The sequence below is a fragment of the Protomyctophum parallelum genome, assembly GCF_964188405.1.
Source record: "Protomyctophum parallelum genome assembly, chromosome: 5".
NCBI classification, from domain to species: Eukaryota; Metazoa; Chordata; class Actinopteri; order Myctophiformes; family Myctophidae; genus Protomyctophum; species Protomyctophum parallelum.
This window is the reverse complement of record NC_139702.1, coordinates 40,346,016-40,362,435: the sequence shown is the minus strand read 5'-3', so window position 1 is coordinate 40,362,435 and position 16,420 is coordinate 40,346,016. Positions and strand designations below refer to the sequence as shown.

At 44.8% G+C, this 16,420-nt stretch overlaps 1 protein-coding gene across 1 annotated transcript; it reads right to left on the bottom strand.

Moving 5' to 3' along the window:
- Positions 1-6,393: 6,393 nt before the first annotated feature.
- LOC310858368 (dnaJ homolog subfamily A member 2-like) lies at positions 6,394-7,635 on the bottom strand (the record flags this gene model as incomplete). The annotated part of the gene is made up of 1 exon (XM_083764477.1): positions 6,394-7,635. One exon carries the CDS (start codon positions 7,633-7,635, stop codon positions 6,394-6,396), a length of 1,242 nt encoding a protein of 413 aa, XP_083620603.1.
- Positions 7,636-16,420: the final 8,785 nt, after the last annotated feature.

Here is a 16,420-nt window from a genome sequence, read left to right as displayed (position 1 = left end):
CCACGTTTTTTCTCTAGTGCATTGCAAAATCCCAAGTGTTCTTTTGACAGTGTGAAAAGTAATTAAGACTTAAATAAACACTCAGGGTTTTACAGCATAGATTTTAAGTCCCTTCAAGATTCCAGATGTTTATTGTCACACACATGTAGTACATGCATTGTGAACATAAATAAAAACAGTAAATAAATAATACTAACCCCCTCTAAAATGTTAAAACTAAAAGTTTAAAAGAACTGTGATCACCATACAAAGCCGTAATACCATGGAAAAGTTAATTGTTCATTTTGGCTTGTTAGCGGTCTTACTTACAGCTGGCTATGGACCAGAGCTAACTTACAGCCTGGGTGAGAAAACTGCATGTTTTTCTGCCTGCTTGTGCTGGCTTTGATGCTTTGGTATACCACGTCCCTGCTGAGGGCAACAATATGAAAAGACTATTATGGGCTGTGTGGGGGCCACTGGGGGGTCCAGGATGATTCTCAGAGACTTCTTGAGACAGCGCAGGGTGTTGCAGCTCCACCAAGCAACCCTTTTCCTGTGATCCCATGGCCCCTCCTTGGCTTCCCTGAATCCATCCTTAGCCAGCTCTTTCTGCCTCAAATATCCTGCCGTTCATCATCTCCGAGTATGAACCAGGTACTGTATATGAACCCATATGGAATCAAGTCCCTTTGTGGAAATATAATATGGTAAAATGTCACGTTTCACAACTAGTTGGCAGAGTTTTAGTATTAAAAGTAGCTGGCTAAAAAGGCATTTTGAATGCATTTTTGAAGACAATTCAAACTATTTACATCAAGACAAGATTTTACATGAGACTGAGAGCAATGAACATTTAGTCATTTCTCCTGTCCGTTTGTGTACAACAACTTTGTTCAAGACAATTCTGTGCAAGTCAATTCTTCTACACAGCAGATAATCATCTCCAACAGCTCTCTCTCTCTCACTCTCTCTCTTCCCTCCAGTTCACTTATTATGATATAACGTGCAGTATAAATATACTAATAAGGGCTCATTCTGTCATGTTGTCACATCTGTTCGTCCTCCCACAATTTCCAAATGATTCCGTCATACAATCTGGGACAAGGAAAGGATGCTCTGATCATGAGCCAGCGGAGAAAGTCAAAACAATTTGTCACACACATTACCGCAGGGAACTTTGTTCTCCACATTTGACCCATCTCTTGTGATGCTGTGTGCCAAGCAGAGTTGCATTAGGTCCCATTTTTACAGTCTTTGGTACGTACGACCAGGCCGGGGAACAAACCCCGACCTCCCAGTTTCAGGGCAGACACTCTATAACCACAAGGCCAGGTCTGGTGCAAATGTGAAGCCTCCTCCCCACCTCTGTTTTGTCTTTACAGTCGCACAAATGTGTCCTAATTTACATCTACTATATGCGCCACGTCTCTGCGTGCGTGCGTGCGTACGTGTGCGTGCGTAAGTGTGTGTACGGTTGTAATGCACGTAACTCGAGAACCGTTTGACCCACCGACTTCACATTCGACACGAGTTCCACACCCCCACAGGGAGTGCAGTGCCAGGTATCAAGTCGGTCGGACCCACGGCTCTCCAGAACCACCACAAATGCTCTGCTCAGGCTCTGCCAGTGGGCCTAATGAGGCCAACTCCTTTCACCTGTGCAATTTCCAGCCTCTGCCTCAGCCAATTGAGGCTTAACCAATCAGGCTCTGCCAGTGGGCCGAATTGATTGCCAAGTACACTTTTCAGTTTGCAGTCTTCACACACAGGCACATACACAGATCTCCATGTGGGACACCGGCTGACAGTTAAAACGGGTGTTCCCAAGTTGCATCGTTCCCAAGTAGGCCGGTGGCCGACTGCGACGGTCACGTACAGGTCTAGTTAAAATAATCAAAGCATATATGGTTTGCTGCTGAGCAGAAATGGGGAACAGATGCCAGCTTCCGTGTTCGTCCCAGACTCTATTATAGCATTCGAAGATTGTGGAATAGTTGTCTGGCTACGCGAGACTATTCATGTTTAGATTGGTTTGGAATTTGGTTTAGGATCACCTGCCTGGAGGGGGTGTCTGATGCAATCAGCTGATGTCCACTCCCAGCTGAGAGCCTGAGGAGGCCACAGGGCAGACCAAGGACCAGATAGGGGGATTATTACATCTCCATGCTGGCCTTGGAACGCCTCAGGATGCCCCAGTTAGAAGTATAGCTCATGTGGACCTGACTCTGCATAAGTGTTGGGTGAATTCTAGAGTCTCTGAGTTGTATTCATATGAGCAAATCGTATTTGCTTCATTGATTATTCATGACTGTGTTGTGTAGATCTGTCTTGATCACTACATAGTTTGACTAGTAATGCCTAGTCTACACACAGCTTTCCCAGGGTGCTGTTCTTGCATTCTCAACACAGAGCCCGCCAGAACCTGTTGTGCTCCTGTTTGTATCTTGCCTCATATTCATATTCTTTCAGTAAATAACGTCTACTCTTTCAAGAACGTTTCCTTATTGAACTAACCCACAAACACAAGATATTACATGAGTGTGAGTCTCAGTTTCAGTCTCTGAGAACTGTGTTAAGTGAACACACAGTTTGCAAAACCATTGATTTAAATCACGTTTAAATCAATCCATCTTTAAGGACTCTGGATGGCAGCAGCAGCGAGGTGAAAAGACTGACCGACATTATCGGTCGCGTATGTCGGTCGGTCATTAATGTGTCGGTCGGTCCCGCCTGTCGGTCGGTCAAGCTATCTTGTCCTGACATGATCTGACTATGTTGGGAAATCAGATTAGGTGATGACCAACATCATAGGGGTCCTATTTCTCCTGCTAGACTAGTAGTAGAAATCTATGCCTAAACAGATAGCTGCATATCTGAAGGGGTGGTATCGGTGCACTTAGCGGACAGGGGCCTGTGATTTGCACACACCTGGAACAGGTCCTCTGCATTTACCCATCTTAACTTCAAAGAACAGTATAGTGGGCGTGTGTAATTTCCACTGTGTGTGTGTGTGTGTGTGTGTGTGTGTGTGCGCGTGTGTGCACAGTTGTAGGTGTTTTAGCTCTTGGCTCCTTCTTGAGTGTCTAGCTTAGTGTCAAAGCTATAGGATCAGAGTAGTTTGCTAATCCACTTCGGTTCGTTACATGTATACAGAAAACATCTCTACAAAATAGTGTTGACTTTTACAGCAAATTTCTATTTAGTTTTAGTCCTAGTCTTTTAACCCATTCTAGGACACGAAGCCCCTTTTGTGTTTTAAGCATTATGTTATACTTTAGCTATAAAAAAATAGCAGATCTACAAGCTCATAGCTTCATAGCTCATCACTACGAGCTTGTAGATCTGCTATCTTTGAAAAATTGTGAAAATGTGACACAAATCTTTGAATATATCTTCTTTCAGAGCGAACATTTTTAACTCAATTCTTTGCTTCTGAGGGCGTCTCTGAAACTACATATTTCAGATGGGAGTCGGCGGCCAATTGCATATAATGTTTGGGGGTCCTTGACATGAAATAGTTTGAAAACCACTGATAGAAACATAGGTTTTTCAGAAACCTTTTTTGTAGAATCTGTTCTCAGGTCTACAGTAAATGGGTTAAAACTTTATTTATTTTTAGTCATCTGAAATGTTTTAGTTTGGTCTAGTTTTAGTTGACTAAATATCACAACGTGCCTTGTTAGAGCAAGGCGTTATGAGCTTGTAGATCTGGTATTTTCAGAGTGCGACACTCAAACTCAACCAAACATAACATTAACATTACTTCTCTTTTAGTTCTACTGGATCTCTCCTCCACTAGTCCCTTCCCTTACATTTTAGTTCTTATCTGTTGACAAAAATGTCAATATCTTAGTCATTATGTCTTAGTTTTAGTCATGCTAGTTAGTTAGTTTCATTTATTGTTCACGTGTGGAAATTTGTCTTTGGTCTCAACAACAGTAAAAAACAAACAGTTACAACAACAGCAACAACACTTACACAATTATTTTTTCAGTGGCAAATACAAAGTCATCATAGCTTAGTTTTTGTTTTTTTGTCATCATAGCTTAGTTTTTATTTAGTTATTATGTAGTTTTCGTCAGTAAGAAAAGGTATAGTCTACAAATGTTCTTCATCGTAGTTTTATTCAACTAAATCAACACTGGTGGGTCATGAGTGGAACTTCAGGTTAATGTTTACTAGAAGGTAAAGTTGAGGAGGTCATTGTTATGGTTCACGTTTTGTTGAAGCAAATTTTCAAAACTTTCAGAATAATTGGCTGTACTTTGTTGAGGTTTTACGCAGAACTCCTGAGGTTTGGATGACAGGCGTGCGCATGTGCACACGCACACACACACACACACACACACACACACACACACACACACACACACACAGGATACATCTACGGTCAGATTTCTAGCAACTATGTCTCTCTCTTGCAGCTGAAGTGCTGACTCATGCTTTCTGTTGCGCTCATACACACAATATATCCTCCTGTCTGTTCTCCTCCAACTCCCCACTCACTCACTACTCTCCTGTTCTTTTGGAGACTTTTAATAGAGAGGTGTGTGTGTGTGTGTGTGTGTGTGTGTGTGTGTGTGTGTGTGTGTGTGTGTGTGTGTGTGTGTGTGTGTGTGTGTGTGTGTGTGTGTGTGTGTGTGTGTGTGTGTGTGTGTGTGTGTGTGTGTGTGTGTGTGTGTGTGTGTGTGTGTGTGTGTGTGTGTGTGTGTGTGTGAGAAGCAGGCCTGTTGTTCTCAAAAGCTCCAGTAATCCTGAGCATAACTAACTGGAAGACATTTGACAGTTAGTAACAGTTGTCCATGTTAATCATGAATACATTTTATTTCATGCAGTGGCAGGTCAGATCGGGCAGTCAAACCGTACAGTGGCTTTGTTTGAGCTTGTAGATAAGCTCTTTTTTTTGCTATTTTTAGAAAAATAATAATAGTTGTTATTGACATTATTGTTCATTTTAAATTCACCTACGGTGTATGACATGCCCGAAATAAAGGGAGGCCTGGTTGAAAGTGGTTACACCCAGTTCCATATGCTGTGCTCCATTTGGATTCCCATCAGAGACTCTCCTCTATGTAATTATAGCTCTACCTCTTCCCTCGTGAGGAGACTCCTATCCTCCTTTCGTGGACGCATCACTCTCCTATACTGTAGCTGCATGGATTAAAGAGGCTGTATTTCATGATTCAGAATCATGAAAACCCCCTAGTTTGACATGTCACAATTGTCACATGCTAAAGCATGATGAAATTTGGGAAATGTTGCCTTATATTGTTTGTCGGCAGAGCAGGCCTCTCATTCTGTGGACCTTAATGACCAAGTGAATAGAGAAAACACAAAAAAAAGTACGGCATGACATCAGGTTAATCCTTAACCTTTTGGGCCTGTGGCTCCCCGGCTATAATACCTTTGCAGTGTAAGAGTCGTATGCGGTACAGCGGTATCTGGGCCAGACACCTTGGTTCGTCTGAGTGGAGGTGTTCTTGATCCTGAGCCTCTTCTGAAGGTCATAGGTCTTGATAGTATAGTCCTTTTTTTAATTTTAATTTGTGTTGTGACTGTTTATTATACAGTTCAATCATCTCAACAATAATGTAATTTAATACCATTTGTGATCATTAGAATGACTAACATGTACCTTTATTGTGAAAGATATCCCCCAAATGTAAGTTATTATTTTAATAATTCATAAATGTGCTTAACATTTGCATAAAACCTTTCTTTTTATTTTAATTTTTTTACATTATATTTTATATAAGTCCTAGTACAAAGTAGTAGTAGTAGTAATGTTGAAATCTTTTTTTTGCAAGTAGAAATATATCCGGCTCTTGCAGGGTTAAGGGCTGTATTCAGGTCAGTTCTTAATGACTGCAGGGCACTTTTGATAGCAGGAACACTGAGGTACGCACACAGTTTGGGAGGCACCACTTTCCATGATGTCCTGCTCTGGATCTATGATGTTTGACACTGAGTTATTCGGCAAGAAGCAGCATGCGCTCATGTGTGATAGACTAAACACCTTACACAAGATAATCAACAATATTTTCATTTCATACACTAGACTGGTATGTTCCCACGATGAAAGGTAAAAGCTGAGTATGGGGGAGTTGGAGTCTGGTGGAGAGCTGCTCGAATCCTCAGAGAGCGGGGTTACTTTCTTGCTGGATGATTAGTACGGTCCATAAGACACAAACTGGTGGTCGCACATCCAGCAGCTCGCTGACTTCATGGGCACAGACTGGAGCTGTACAAAGTGACTTTACGTGTATGAAGTGTGTGTGTCTCTCTCTCCTCACCATGGGAACTGGGAAAGGAGAGAAATGTACATGTATGTGTGTGTGTGTGTGTGTGTGTGTGAAGTCTTGACTGGTGGGAGTATGCAATGGGATTGGACGGGTATGTGTACGAGTCCTTCTACTGCGGTGCGCACTGCACCCCTTGCCCATGGTGGTGACCCTCGTCCTCCTCAGAGCTATCATTGTTGGCCTCTCTCCTGGCCCCCCCACCCGAGCCCGGACCTCTGTCATAATCCTTCAGGTCAACCTCCTCAGCATCTGCAGAGATTACAGGAACCTCAGCACGAGCGGGCAGCAAATCCTCCAGTTCAGCGAGTTTTTCAGGGCTAATCCAGTTGTTGTCAGGGAACTGAACGTCAAACGTGACGAACAGGTCTCCTTTCTCGAAGGGGTTCCTATATTGAGGCATTCCTTCACCCTTAACCACCCGAATACAGCCCGGCTCTATGACTTTTCCAGGTGGATACTTGAAAAGCAGTCGGCGTCCATCGAGGTGGTTGACTGTTCTCTGGAAGCCACAGAGAGCCTCGAGCAGGCCAATGCGCTGGGTCATGTGAAGGTCATTGCCATCGCGACGAAAGTCCTCATGTTCTTTCTGCTGCAGAACCAGGAGTACGTCTCCTGGTTCAGTCCCTGGTGCTTGATCAGCCTCCCCAGAGAAGGTGATCTGCTGGCCATGTTTCATACCTTTGTCCACATTCACCTCCAGAAGTTTGGTCTCCTTACATACTTTACGACCCTCACACTTCTTACAGCGGTCCTTCTCCTTTATCAACTCGCCCTTTCCGTTGCAGTCTGTGCAGACCGACTGTATCGGTTGATGTATGCCAGGTCCCAACCGTCTGATCACGATTCTCGTACCGTGTCCTTTGCATGCTACACACTTCTGGACAGCTCCGGCCTTACCTCCCTCACCATTACAGGAACCACACAGGACATCCTTACTGAGCGGCAGTTTGGTGGCTCTGCCAATGTAGAGATCCTCAAGGGAAACCTCCAGAGCGTGCGTCTTATTTGCTCCTCTCCTCCTGCCTCCGTTGCGTCCACCTCTTCCCTGCCCCCCCATGAATCCAAACCCAAATCCTCCTCCAAAGATGTGAGAGAAGATGTCGTCCATGCCTGGCCCTCCGCCTCCTCCGTCCCGTAGCCCCTGTTCTCCATAGCGATCGTATAGCTCTTTCTTCTCTGGGTTGGTCAGAACCTCATACGCAAAACTGATCTCCTTAAACTTACCTCCAGCGTTGGGGTTCTTGTCGGGATGATACTCCTTTGCTAACTTGTAGTAGGCCTTTTTTAGCTCATTTTCAGAGGCAGATGGTGAAACTCCGAGGATGTCGTACAGTTTGGTATCGTTCACCATTATGCTGGCCCCTGGCTACCACAAGACCTTCTTCTGCGGAGGATAGTAGAGTCTTAGTAGAGTTCTGAAGGGGTATGTATCCTGTGTCCTGTACCCTGTGTCCCGAGTCTTGCGTCCTTGCAGTAGATTCTGGAGATTTAAGATCGTGAGACACCCGAGTGCATTGGTTGGCATCTGTTAGATAAGGAGCGTGCTCCTGTTATACTATCTGTTATACTATTCAGGTTATCCTGCTGTCAGAGTGATGTGTTGACACTTCTATGTATGGGGATCCAGCCGATGATGTCAGTGAGGGTCCGCTCCATATACAGAGATCCATGTGATGTTGGTAATGTTGAGGTTGTAGTGCCAACTTGGCAGGTAACTATGGTAATCTGGCAAATCATCAAGGTGAGGCGAGAGCATTTCTAAAGGTGCGTTCAGACTTGGATGGTTAGAGCGGCGCGATCACATACAAACTCAATGCAAAGTCGGGAATTGCGCAAACGGGCGCGGCACAAACGGGACGAACCAAATATAGCTTTGCAGACATTACATTTTATTCATTAAAAAAAGTAAATTACATAGTGCCGCTTTAAAGCCAAAAGAACGTGGTAACAAACTGCACAAAATGACATATTAACTTTGTGTATAGTTGTGTCACAGTCTGACCGAGGGGGTCCTACAGTGGTGTTAAGTAAAGTAAAGTATAGTGTTTTTTGATGACAGAGATTTTCGGAAGCCCTTATTTGTACGTCTGACTTGGTTGAGTTTCCCTTTGGGATTTTGACCCCTTCAGCTTGTCCACAGTTTCGATTTGTTTTCACTCACAGCATACACACTGTTTGTGCCTTATTTTTTGGCACACGGTTTGGGAACCAAAAAATATATAAATAAAGTATAATTTGTGCTATACATCATGTACAATGGGTGTGACGTCAAGAACAGACCCAGTCAGGGACGTGCAGAGAGTGTTAGAGAGGCAGGGGCTGAAATCTCGTAAGAGGGCACCTTTGAACAAAAACAGCAGATCTACAAGCTCACAACGCGTCGCAGCACGGCATGTTGAGAGCTTGTAGATCAGCTATTTTCGAGGCTTAACCCAGCACTCTTTAGCTAGTGGAGATGTGGTGTACGACATGGATTTAAAACAAAACGCAAAATGGTGCGTTCAAATTCAGGAGACTTCGGAAAAAAGCTCCAGGTTCCAGGGGGTCCCCAATAGCAGTGGGTCCTTGGAGTGGTTCCAGGGGGTCCCCAGTAGCAGTGGGTCCTTGGAGTGGTTCCAGGGGGTCCCCAGTAGCAGTGGGTCCTTGGAGTGGTTCCAGGGGGTCCCCAATAGCAGTGGGTCCTTGGAGTGGTTCCAGGGGGTCCCCAGTAGCAGTGGGTCCTTGGAGTGGTTCCAGGGGGTCCCCAGTAGCAGTGGGTCCTTGGAGTGGTTCCAGGGGGTCCCCAATAGCAGTGGGTCCTTGGAGTGGTCCCAGGGGGTCCCCAATAGCAGTGGGTCCTTGGAGTGGTTCCAGGGGGTCCCCAATAGCAGTGGGTCCTTGGAGTGGTTCCAGGGGGTCCCCAGTAGCAGTGGGTCCTTGGAGTGGTTCCAGGGGGTCCCCAATAGCAGTGGGTCCTTGGAGTGGTTCCAGGGGGTCCCCAGTAGCAGTGGGTCCTTGGAGTGGTTCCAGGGGGTCCCCAATAGCAGTGGGTCCTTGGAGTGGTTCCAGGGGGTCACCAATAGCAGTGGGTCCTTGGAGTGGTTCCAGGGGGTCCCCAGTAGCAAAATCACTTCGTCCACTTTAACCCTATACATCGACTACTTAAATAGTGCATCTTGTGATCTTGTGATGATCTAGTCAAAGACGACTAGATCAGCTATTTCCACAAAATCTGAGAGAAAAAGAGAGAAGAAGAAAATATAAATATACACAAATCTTGTAGTGGGTTCCGTGGCTCGCAAATATTTTCAGATGGGGTCCAAATAATACACATGACTCGACATGTATGATGTAATTTATATAATGTATAGCAATGTTCACACACCCATCATCGCAATGCTTTCAGTCTCTCGCGCTGCGAACACGTGACTTGCTGCAAAGAGAGAGGGGGTGGGTAGGGGGGACTGGGGGAGAAAGAGAGAGAGAGAGAGGTGCATGCAAGTGTCTGGACATGTGAACGTCTGTGCGAGTTAGTGTTGCTGTGCAGATGCGTCGCAGCTTCAAAGACCTATTTATACACCCAGACTCCCACGCTGTACTGTAGACACACGTACGCACCGACGCACGCAAGCATGTGCTTGCTTGCTTTAACCACTTGAACCCTAGTATCCACATTCTGCTCTTTTTGGCATTCTGGCCAAAAAAAAAACAAAGGCAGATCTACAAGCTCTCAACACATCAACATGCATGCATATTGTGAGCTTGTGGATCTGCGACCACGACCACTGTCTGTCACTCTGACTCACGATGATACGCTCATATATAGGCATGTAGTGGAAATGTGGTTGTTTAGACCAGTGGTTCTCAACCTGCGGGCCAGGACCCCCAGGGGGGTCCCCAGATGATTTCTGGGGGGTCCCCAGATGACAGTGAAGTGGCAATTCAAGGAGCTTTAACACATTATTTTATATTATTTTGTTGTGAGGAAATGATGAAAAACTTATATTTTAAAGCAAAGCAATACTATCTCATCAAAGTTGGTATTGTGGCTTTATATACTGTCAATTACTTGCACCCTCACAAAAAACATGCAGTAATCCTGTTCTCTAAACTGCCTAGCCAGCCGGGGTGCCTGATGGAGGGGAATCATGGTCAGAAGAATAACGTGTTCCTTCCACACGCTACGTCCGGCCGGGGAAACTCCCCCCTATCAGGTGAAAAGAAGCAGCTTGGACTCCTCATGCATAGAAGGAAGCATGAGGTAGTGCCCAGGATTACATTAGACAATTGACACTGACAAAATGGGTTGCAAAAATCTCTGTAAAGCACTTTGGATAACAGCGCTATAAAAATGCACCATTTTGATTTATTTTTAGCAAAGATATTTGGTGTTGACTTTAGAAAGGTACAGAGCCAATTCGGGTCCAATTTAATCTAGACCCAGCTCAATGGTGAGTTGGTAACCAAATGGACCCTTATAGGTCCATTTGGTTTCATTCTACACTCAAGTTGAATTGTTTGCATTACTTAATTTACAAGAATTCTACACAATTAGAGAATGTAGAAGAATTGTTATTTTGATCAACTCGTGCTTGTTATCTTTCCTATTGCTATACCACAGCAATACAGCATGGAATTGTGGACAAAATGCATATCCAACAACAACAAAAATATTCCCAAGTTTTGAGTCTGAGAGGCTAAATCGTGGTCCGTGCCAGGTTCAAATGCCGAATAAATAATGGACCTTAATATGGAAAGGCCTGAAAACCACAGGTCTTCTTCTAGAGGGTTTAAGTGTCACCAGAATTGTAATTTTTGAACAATGGATGCTGTAACTAAATGGACGGGCCGATGGATGTATGCATGTACTGTATGTACAGTATGTAAGTATGTATGATGGATTGATGGGACCAAACAATGGGCGATACAAACGGAGTGACCTTGGAAGGACAACGAAAGGGGAATAGAACTAGAGGGGAAATAAAAAGAGGAAAGCGCTGTAAGTAATTGAGGTGATAACCTCCATACTGTGTGTCTTACGCACGCACGCACACACGCACAGTTGTACAGTCAGCGCCCAGAGGCTCTGGGGAAGCCGGACCCTATATGCATGGCCTGCTAACGGGCCTTCTTAAGTGCTTGTGCCGTCAGCAGTGTTCCGCCTGCCCTGCTTGCGTAACGTGCATGCATGTTCTCAGTGTACTGGGACAGCATGGAGGGCACGTGAACACTGAGCTTCCCTCTGGATGGGTGAATCCTCTAAACCACCGTACCGTGCATGGCGCTTCACAAACACTGCACGGGGCGGGATACCGTTTGTGGGTCGCGGACACATTTCCATGCAGGGTCACGACTCGAGTAAAAATCCCATTATTTATTTTCCTACATTTGATATATATAATATATTTTTCCAAAGATATAGGCTATGGTTTTTTTTTTTCATGAAGAAAAATGTAATAATCTTTAAACAAACATCTATAAGAAATCCATGAATAAAAAAACATTTAAGAAAAAAGTGTTTCCGTAGGTCGCATTTTCTATGAAAACCTGCATCTCCCGTCAGTTAGTCACCCACGCCATATATGGTCACGCCTCGTGACGTCACGCCTCCATATATGATATCCATCACCCAGGCGGATGCACGCACGCATCACACATTCTAATTTTAAAACCATAAGCCCTATTTTTGAGGGGCGCTAGCCCCTCCTATACACAGGTTTAATGTTTGTCTTTAGTTCAATGTTTGTTTTGTAAACGCATTGACAATGAAGGGAAAATTTACGTCATGTGTAATTTACGTCATATTGTCTCTTTATTACGTTAATGGCGTTTAATGTTTGTGTTTGTTTTACATCACCATTACATCACCTAATCAACATGAGTTAGACTTTAATAAATTAGCGCCCCTCACTTCACACGGGTGTGATTTTCTTTTTAAAATGGGGCCGGCCGGCTTAGGTGGTTAATTCATAAAATATTTTGGTAAGTATAGGTCCCAAGAGCCCATTCCTTGAAAGTAGAGTCGAAAGTACAATATTTCTGTAAAAAATAAGGCTACTCAAGTAAATGTACTCAGTTAATGCCCTCAACCCCCAACCCAGAGGTTGTTCCTTTATGGATATGGAGTCGTTAACTCACCTGGGATAACACATAATGTTTAGTGGATGATAACTGAGGAGGTCATCTGCTGGACATATAGGGCTCCATTTTCGTCACAGCTAAACCCCTTATCCCTAAACTAATTTTTTTACTATTTTGCTAAACAGTTTTGAATATATAGTTGAAATGGCAAGTTGACAAGCTTACGTGTCAATGTAGATTGGCTAGTTGAACTATTCAAAAATGTTTTTCAAAATGGTAAAAAAAAAAAAAAAAAGGCAAAGAACTTTAGGGAAGTTTAGGGGTTTAGCGGTGATGAAAATGGAGCCCATATATTGTAGAACAGAGTGTTAATATGAATGTCCAAGAAGCAGACAGTTAATGATTGAATGTGAACAAAGCTTAAGGGAACAGTGCAGATGTATAAACAACATCTGCCTGGTGAATTTAAAACAACGGCGCACACAAAGGGGAAGAGTAGGGATCCCACAAAGGAGGGACAAAAATCCAACACAAAAAACAGATGAGGAGCTCGGGAGACAATGCAAAAATATTTTTACTGCCTTTAAATATGCGTGTGTGCGTGCGTGTGTGTGTGTGTGTGTGTGTGTGTGCGTGTGTGTGTGTGTGTGTGTGTGTGCGTGTGTGTGCGCGCGTGTGTGCGTGCGTGTGTGTGTGTGTGTGCGTGCGTGCGTGCGTGCGTGCGTGCATGCGCGCGCATATGCGTATGTGTTAATTAACATATATGCAATATTACATTGCCCACACTCAATTGCCGCTGGGTCCATTCTGTCAGTTCCCGTTGAAGTGAAATAGCAGAAGCCTTGCTGTTGTTCCAGCCAGCTGGGCTGTTCAGCAGACATGCCGACCTGCCGATCAACCCGACATCAAGGCAGACAGCCTGACAGGCAGACAGCCCAGTGTTCCCAAACAGACAGCCTGACAGGCAGACAGCCCAGTGTTCCCAAACAGACAGTCTGTCAGACACAGCTCCGGCCATGAGCCATGCAGTCAAACTGCCAATCAGCCAGCTTTAGCTTAACACACACCAGTCTGTATCAAGAGACTAAACAGACACAGAAGCAGAGAGAGGAATTAAGAGGACTAAAAACAATTTGGAAACACCTGCATCTGCAATAATTCTGTGATTTATTCCTTGGATTTGAAATAATGAAGTGAATTGCGTATACGCATGGCCCCGGAAGTATAGCAAGAGTTATTCTTTGTGCATAGAGCCTATATTGGTCTTAGCCATGATTGTAGGTCCGCTTTAAACTGTGGACTTTAGAACATTCAGGGCTGTTAGGTATAGCGTTGACATTTTTTAATCTAATCTAAAGACCCACTGTTTCTCTACTGCTTTTGGCTCAGTCTCAGGTTAATGATTGGCCTTGTCGATATATGTTCTATGTTTGGCAAAGTGCACCGAAAGAATATATTACATGTTTTAATCTATTTTAATACCCCCTTCAGTGTTTTAATGACCTTTGCCACTCTGTTTTGATTAGTATTAGTTGAGTCACCGGACTGCAAGCAGATAGCCTAACACCTCAACTCTGTAATGTATCATGTCACAGTCAATCTGAGTATGTATGTTATTTGAGAAACATGCAAGAAGATAAGTGAGAAAATAAACGATTATCAGTGTGAGAATGACCGTCTTATAGCGGTTGGAATGTGCAGTACAGAGGCCTTGAGAAGGGTTTAACCTGAAGGTGTATTTATTCATCGCCACAGACATGCAAAGAGTGACACAAACTGAACTCGTTTGATTGGGACAGCCCTTTACACCCCAGCTGACATAATGAGCTTGGACTTAAGTGGTGCAAACACTTCATTACACAGAGCTTTGTGTGTGGCAATGAATTGCATTTTTATAGCTCTTTTCCAAGTGCTCAAAGCGCTTTACAATGGTTCATTCATTCATACATTGGGAAGTGAAGCGGCGAACAGTCGACACCAGCGTCCTCACTTCCCACATTCACACACCAATAGTGGCGAGCTAGCACCGACCAACTCATTGGAGGCAATGTAGGGTTCAGTGTCTTGCCCAAGGACACTTCGACATGTGGACAGGAGGAGCCGGGATTCGAACCGCTGACCCATGGATCATTGGACGACCTGCTCTACCTCCTGAGCCACACCCACCCGTCTCGAGAAGGGTCTCTGGCTGGGTCTGTCCGAGCACGAAAATACACACACACACACACATCATTTGGGTCGGGATGGCGATTGGCTGACATTTAACCTCAAATTCAGTTGTTTCATGCATGCATATTGTCCCCAACACTTTCAACATGGCTTAATCTGGCATCCCTAGTTTGGGAACAAATAGATGAAATGAAAATAAGTGAATCTACAAGTTCTCGACGTGTGGTATAATGCATCACACATGCGTCACACATGCGTCACACATTAAAGGAAATGTAGGCGAGGTTCAAAGAATTCTGAGACGCTCCGGAGATGCAGTGTTGCTATGGCGATGGGGATTATCTCTCTCTCTCTCTCTCTGTCTCTGTCTCTGTCTCTGTCTCTGTCTCTCTCTCTCGCTCGCTCGTGTGTGCTGCACTACCTGATGGTTGGGGGGTGCCATGATGGCACACGTGCCAAATGTCTGTCTGTCTGTCTGTCTGCCTGCCTGCCTGCCTGCCTGCCTGCCTGCCTGCCTGCCTGCCTGCCTGCCTGCCTGCCTGCCTGCCTGCCTGATGGTTGGAAATGCTCTCTCTGTCTCTCTGTCTCTCTGTCTCTCTGTCTCTCTCTCTGTCTCTCTCTCTCTGTCTCTCTCTCTCTCTCTCTCTCTCTCTCTCTCTCTCTCTTTCTCGCTGCACAACCTGATGGTTGGAAATGAGGGCGGGGGGGGGGGGGGGGAGGGGCTTAAGCCAAATGTGTCACTCTGATCAGCACCTCACTGTTCTTTGACACTGCATGTTTCCTGGAGGAAATGGGAGAGCCAACACAGAGAGGAATTCTCCCCTCTCTACACCCCACCCCCCTCTCACTCTATTCTCTCTCTCACACACACACACACACACACACACACACACACACACACACACACACACACACACACACACACACCTCTGCCAGTGCTTCATCCCCTCTAACCCCCACAACAGGTCATGGGGAGGGTGAAATATCAAAATGAACACTCACACGTGCCTTACATCAATGGTTCTCAAAGTGGGGTCCACACAGGGCCCCTTGAGGGAGTTCCAGGGGGTCCCCAGCTAGATTATATTTTGGAACCAAGTGGACCCTCATGGGTTTGTAAAGTGCGGGTCCATTTGGTTCCATTTATACAAATTAACATTGATTTTACGATATAAATTGGGGTCCCATGATAAATGCCATTAAATGGGGGTCTGTAGCCTATATATTGCATATCAAACTGGGGGGTCCTTGAGTAATGAAAATGGTTGAGAATCACTGCTAGAGCCATAAAACAGCTTCTCTTATGAGGGTCCCTGGCATATATTTTGTAATGGGGGTCCGGCGGGCTAATTAGTGTCAATTTGGGGGTCCTTGGCATAACAAGGTTTGAGAACCGCACTGCCAAAGTATCCTATATATAATGTTGTATGATACAAGATACGATAGTACAGGACAGGTGCACATGTTCAGTTATCACTCTCTTCCATATATGAACATATAGGCTATATGCATGCTGGCTGGCCTGGTTGGCTGATTGTTCCTCAAAACAGTCACATGAGCCAGCTGTGGAACGCACGTGCGGCGTGTGCTGCACGGTGTACTGTACAGCACGAGGAGAGAGAGGGGCTGCCTATAGTGCGCATGACCGCTGGAGTATAGGCGCACAGTGCTGGAGGAGTACCAGAATGTATTAGTATTTCCACAATTATCTCGTTAGTTCGGGGTACAACAGTGTAGCCTATAAACGCGGGAGAAGAACAATATAAAGTACATATCTAGCATGGGAATTTATTTGCGGTGTACATAGATGTGATGGGAGTTTAAATAGCCGGATATATTAGTTAATATAGGCTATACTTTTGCACGACAAGATGAGCGTTGCTTTTCCATTTCAGCACTGGACAGCT